At 40.3% G+C, this 5,954-nt stretch overlaps 1 protein-coding gene across 1 annotated transcript in view; it reads left to right on the top strand.

Annotated features, from left to right (window-relative positions):
* LOC116692130 (voltage-gated potassium channel subunit beta-2) overlaps nt 1–5,954 on the top strand; it is a 60,348-nt gene that overhangs the window by 44,344 nt on the left and 10,050 nt on the right. The window contains exons 8-10 of the mRNA XM_032520148.1: nt 1,343–1,386; nt 1,557–1,643; nt 4,636–4,721. Coding sequence (XP_032376039.1) covers nt 1,343–1,386; nt 1,557–1,643; nt 4,636–4,721 — 217 coding nt within the window. The remainder of the gene's footprint in view (nt 1–1,342; nt 1,387–1,556; nt 1,644–4,635; nt 4,722–5,954) is intronic.

The following is a 5,954-nucleotide window of genomic DNA, read 5'->3' as shown; positions in this document are numbered from 1 at the left end:
CGCTCTGCTCCCCAGCTCTGGAACTCACTCCCACCCGACCTCCGCAATATTGACTCTCTCCCCCTGTTCAAAACTAGACTCAAAACCCACTTTTTCCAGCTTGCTTATTTATAAATACACTGTTCCTGTAAGTATTATTTTTCTTTTTGTTTTGTTTTTGTTTTGTTATAACTGTTTACACTTTTCTGTTCCTTGTATCTGTCTTTTATTGTCTGTAAAGCGACCTTGAGTGTTATCATTATTATTATTACTACTACACAAGAGTCATGATAAGAAAGAAAGTGTTGTTGTCAGGGAAGCACACAGAAAAAAAAATGGTTGAATGGCACTGGCACTCCTGGATCCAGCCAAGTCTCTCCTCTCTCCCTCCTTCTGTCTCTCCTAATTGCAGGAATGGAGTCTGATGTGCAGGAGTCAGGATTCCAGCACCCTCTCATCTACTGCAATCAACCTCTACTTCATGTACCCAGTCCTCCACTCTGTGTCATATCATAGTCAAGACAACCACAGTTAGTCTCGCCTATCTGTTTAATTACTTTTGACTGTCATGATCCCTTCTTTCAGCTGCCATTGGACCTGACTCCTGCTACCGCTTCATATCCTCCGGACCAAAACCATCACCACTGGCCTACTGTCTTCCTCTGATGGACCCGCTCCTTCCAGGAAACCATTGGACCTGTTCTCCCCCCTGTAAACCTGGACTTGATACTTGAGTACTTTAAATAAAACCTGTCGTATCACAGTCCTGGCTCTGCGTCGTTCTGTCTGCATGTGGGTTCTGTTCATCATTCAAACCTAACAGAAAGGACACCACAGCTAGGATAACTCCTTTTCCAAAGGTTCTGAGGGGCTGTGTTGTTTGTGATAGTCAATTGGCATACCATGGTCCTCCATTGACAAACCTGAAAAGGCCGGGTATCATTATTATCATTCAGGTCAAGTTTGTCTGCTCTTTAATAAAGCTAACGGAACTGGCATCAGAGCCTCTGTTGCTCAGTTCATTGGATTCAGTTTTATTTCAAACCCTTCAACAAAGGCATGCTTTTCTTCATTTGATTTTTCTCATTATGATTGTGTAAGAATTGCCCCCAAATTGCAACATCTCAGCTAATGTGTGGCCCTCAATTCAAATGAATGAATATTTTGCTCATTGGTTGTCTCATTGTTAAATGATAGATTTCCCTGTCAATGAAATTATATTTCTGCCAGAATAAAAAATAGGTTTGTGCTTTGGGCTTACATTTATTCAATATAGCAATGACTAATATAAAAGGGATAATAACTCATTTGAAATGTTCTAATTTTCAAACCTTGAGTTCTGAAATAAAACTTTGTTTTTCAGCGCCGAAATGGAAAGAGGATTGTCTCGAAAACATATAATCGAAGGTAAGATTTTATACTGCCATTGTGAATAATTATTCACAGACTAATACGTTATCATGTCATGTGCATGTATGTTTGAAAAACATAGCTGCATGTGCCACCCTAGCCACATAACATCACAATAAATGTATGTAATAACACAATAAATAAGCAATATTATCTATATGAAACAGGTCTAAGGGCATCACTAGAGAGACTTCAGCTGGAGTACGTAGACGTGGTTTTTGCGAATCGACCAGATCCTAACACACCTATAGAAGGTGGGTGTCCTTATCCTGGGATGGATCAGTCTTGCTTTCTTACTTTTTTATGAAGGGGATATTATAGTGAAGCTTATTAATTCAAGTTTGGCCTGATCCAACAAGACTTGGAAATGCATCATAAACTTTATAAGACATGAACACTGATATACAAATGATCCAGTCAAGAGCTTTTCCTTAGAGAAGTCTAACAGAGTTGCAAGTGTTAATACGTAGTAGCATATGTATCCACACAATAACCGCATTTGCAGTTATAATTACTGTTGTGCAATCAGTATGTATCATCATTTTTTAAAGATATAGATTATTTTTGGGTTATTTTAGGCCTTTATTTTGACAAGACAGCTTAATACATGAAAGGGGGGAGAGAGGGGAGGGCCATGCAGCAAAGGGCTGCAGGTCGTAGTCAAACCCAGGTCTACTGCATCAGAGGTAAACCTCTGTATATGGGTTCTCAACCAACTGGGCTGTCCAGGCGCAGGTGTTTTAAAGTTTGGTTCTTCATATTAATATATGATAATAATAATACATATTAATACACAAGTAATGTATCAGTCTCATTTTATCCTAATATTCTCTTTCCTGTTCACTGATGAAGTTCCAATTATTTCCCCTGAGTAACAAACTTATAGTGTCTCCTGATTTAATTAATACTGTCTGCCTTTTCTCTAGCTTAGCCTGCCACTGTTAGACCTTTTTATTTAGAGCCCAGGTTAGCTCCCACAGAAATTCATACATCTTAAATAGGCAAAGCACTTTTGATTTGTTGAAGCAGGCAGAATTGCTTCTATGCAAATGTACTTGGACAGACAGGTGAGTTGAATGTCTTCTCAGCTTTTGTTATTCTGTTGGTTTGGTAACCTCTCATAAAGCCCTGGCTAGAAACTCGGGTTCAGCGCCAAAACAACCATTCGATTGTAGCTTTGCTATAGGCGTAGCAATACTAAGGCTATCTTTATCAGTGTCCACATATATATTAAAATCACCTACAATAATTACTTTGTCAGATTTAAGGACTAGACTTGATAAAAACTCAGAATTCAGAATACGGACCTGGAGCGTGGTAAACAACAACAAATATAATTGGCTGTAATGTTTCTAAGTTGGATGTGAAATATCAAGAACAAGGTTTTCAAACAAGTTCTAATTTAGTTAAGGTTTAGGATAAATTAGCAGCCACTGCCCGGCAAGAGCCTTGAGGAATATGAGTATTAATATGACTGGGAGGAGTGGATTCATTAAGACTAACATATTCTTCATGAGCCAGCCGTGTTTCACTAGGACACAATAGATCAAGATGATTATCTGATATCTGATTGTTTACTAGGACTGCTTTAGAAGACAGAGATCTAATATTTAATAGTCCAATTTCATTATCGTGTTCCGTCCCACTACTGCAGCAGTGTTTTAATTTCCACCAGGTTTCGGGGCACGCCTTCTCTTTTGTCTACCCTTGATCAGACGAGTCGGGGGACAGACACCGTGTTTATGGAACTAAGAGTGGGTACCTGTTCCATCAAAACAGAGAAGCATGTAGCACTGCATCTTTGGTTCCTGGTTGTCATGGTTTAGGAGCAGTAATAGACACGGCCAGAGTTCTAGATATCTTCACTAGCTAACTTCATGTTTCTCAGTATGGAGCTCCCAATAACCAGAGTTGGCTTCTCAGCGGGTGTGTTACTGACTGGGGAGAAACGGTTAGAAACAGGAAGGGGTTGGTGGTTAACCACGGGCTACGGTTCAGACCGACCTCTGCCATATGGACTCCCTGGTTCAGAGCTACACTTCCTTCGGAAAGTCACCAACTCACCTGGCTGCTCAGGGGCTGCCGGGGAACTGAGAACAGAAGCTACAGTATGTTGGCCCGCACCAGCTATGTAGCACTGGCTAGCTACCGAATACTTTAGACAAAATCTTCTTTTCATAAGACGGAAGAACTGTATTCTGACCTTTAGAAAGGTGCCCTGGGGTGCATGCTTGGTACATTTAGGTGTACTTTAAAAGTTGTTTAATATCTTTGACATTTTAGAATAACACAGAAAAGGGGGGATAGGTTCTGATGAACCACACGGTTTAGTCAGCATAGGATCCCCATGGTTCTTTATGGTTAAGAAGAGGTATTTCCATTCAACTGTTCAGATGGGTCTTGGGAAAGAAAACTGTGTATACGATCCCATAGTGTAAAGTTCAGAGTCTTCTGGGCTTAATCACCAGTGCCTAATGGAGTGATGGACCTAATCAATCATTAATTGTCTAATTGCCAGTGATTCTGGATCTTCCAAAGACTCAAATCATACAGTAAGACCAGGATAAACTAATTATGCAAATAAAATGTACGTTAATATTTTATGTGTATGTTTAAAACTTATGTTAACCTGTCTTTCCTTTTATCATTAGCTAATCAAGTAGCTTATCAAGGAGACAACCCATCACCAATAAATAAGGAACTCTCTGCTGAGTTCAATGATACTTCACATAAGGGTCTACATCAAACGGGTCATAAGTTATAAAAGGGGGTGGGCAAAACCATAACCAAAGAAAAAGGAAGTCTCTGCTGAGTTCAATGATAGCTCACACAAGACTCTACCTTAAAAAGATCATTAGTTAGGAAAGGGGCATGGCTTAATCGTAGGGGACGAGCCAAATCTACAATGAAAAGGGAACTCCCTACTGAGTTCAATGAAACGTCACCCAATGGTCTACATCCAATGGGTTATTAGTTATGAAAAGGGGCGTATCCTAAGCATAGGGGGCAGGTCACACATCACAAATCAAAAAGCTGATAACACTAACTCACGCAATGTTAGACCCAGGTGAAAAAATGCTTCTGAGGGGTCGTTTGGCTCGAGGTCGTGGAGAAAAGGAAACTAGGGTGAAATTACTCCAAACCATCACTTTAAGCTGGACCCTTTTCCTCTTCCTCCTTTTTTTCCCCCCCCAGCTGTTTTTTTGTCTGACTTTGTTACTTAGCTAACGTGGGCTGTTTTGGTAGAGACGGTGAGGGCAATGACCCATGTGATCAACCAGGGGATGGCCATGTATTGGGGGACATCACGATGGACCTCCATGGAGATCATGGTAAGTTCACAAACAAGTCTCAAAATATGAAAAAGCATTCATTGGTCCATTTGGTTCCCACTGTCTGTGTCGTAGTGGTGTGCAATACTGCAAAATTGGGTATCGATACCGATACGATAATTATACGATCCTTTAATAATTAAGGTAAATTAATTATTAAATTACTAAATCTGAATGAATTTTCATGACCTTTTAAGTGGTTTAGTGATTTTAGAATTTTTATATGGTTGTATAAGTTTGTTTACAAATTGCGTTGTTTCATTTTTGGCCTGAAGATATATCCACACAGCGCTCCCCTTCCTCTCTGTCCTGCTTGTGTGTGTGTGTGTGTGTGTGTGTGTGTGTGTGTGTGTTGGTGTGTGTGCGCTGCTGGCTGAGCCTGGCTGCTTGTTGCTTGTCTAGTCCCGCTGAGTCATGTGCGTTATGACAAAATCGATCCCGGGGGGGGGGGGGGAGCATAGTGCTGTGACAGGACCTAACCACTGCAACGCAGCGGCTCTCGCCAGACAGCCAGTTTTCCCCCCCTGGCTGATGGAACCACAGCAGTGCAACTGGAAAGAAACTGTTGATCAATACAACGGTGGTTTCTATATTATTGATATTTGGATATTTGGAAATATTTGTGATGCCAGAGTTGGTGTTCTCCATCTATCTGGGTCTTTTCTGATGCACCAATTTTTTTACTATCCTTGGGTCTATTACAGATCAGGTGTCTCTTTTTAAAAATGTATCTGTGCACGTTAGATCTGGACTCAAATTGTCCCTCTTTTTTTATAAATCTTTTTATTGGAGGATCAAGAATGTTACATCTTACAGTTATCCAGTTTCATTATATCGTAAACAACTTAAACCTTATACAAACGCACCCAAAAAAGAAAACATTTAGTAATAGCTCCCCCCCCCCCATATTTGACAGTATTCTGGGAAAACAGCTTTTTTTCCTCTCCCGTCCTTTCCAACCATGCCCACATTAGATTAGATTCAACTTTATTGTCATCACACATGTTCAGGTACAATGCAACGAAATACAGTTTAGAGAGTGTCGACACCAGTTGGTTAACAAGACTTTAAAGTCACAGGTTCACAATTGTCAGTCAGGCTACTCAGCTCCCATCCATTAAGGTTATTGGAAGTAGAGTAAACAAATAAAAAGGTGTCTCATACTTCAGGCAATACTTTAACAGTCTGAAAAATATCTGCTAACCTAGCCTACTAAAATGAGCCCAATGCACT

Source organism: Etheostoma spectabile, chromosome 7 (genome assembly GCF_008692095.1).
Source record: "Etheostoma spectabile isolate EspeVRDwgs_2016 chromosome 7, UIUC_Espe_1.0, whole genome shotgun sequence".
Lineage (NCBI taxonomy): Eukaryota > Metazoa > Chordata > Actinopteri > Perciformes > Percidae > Etheostoma > Etheostoma spectabile.
Note: the sequence above shows the minus strand (reverse complement) of the source record. Positions and strands in the feature narration are given on the sequence as shown.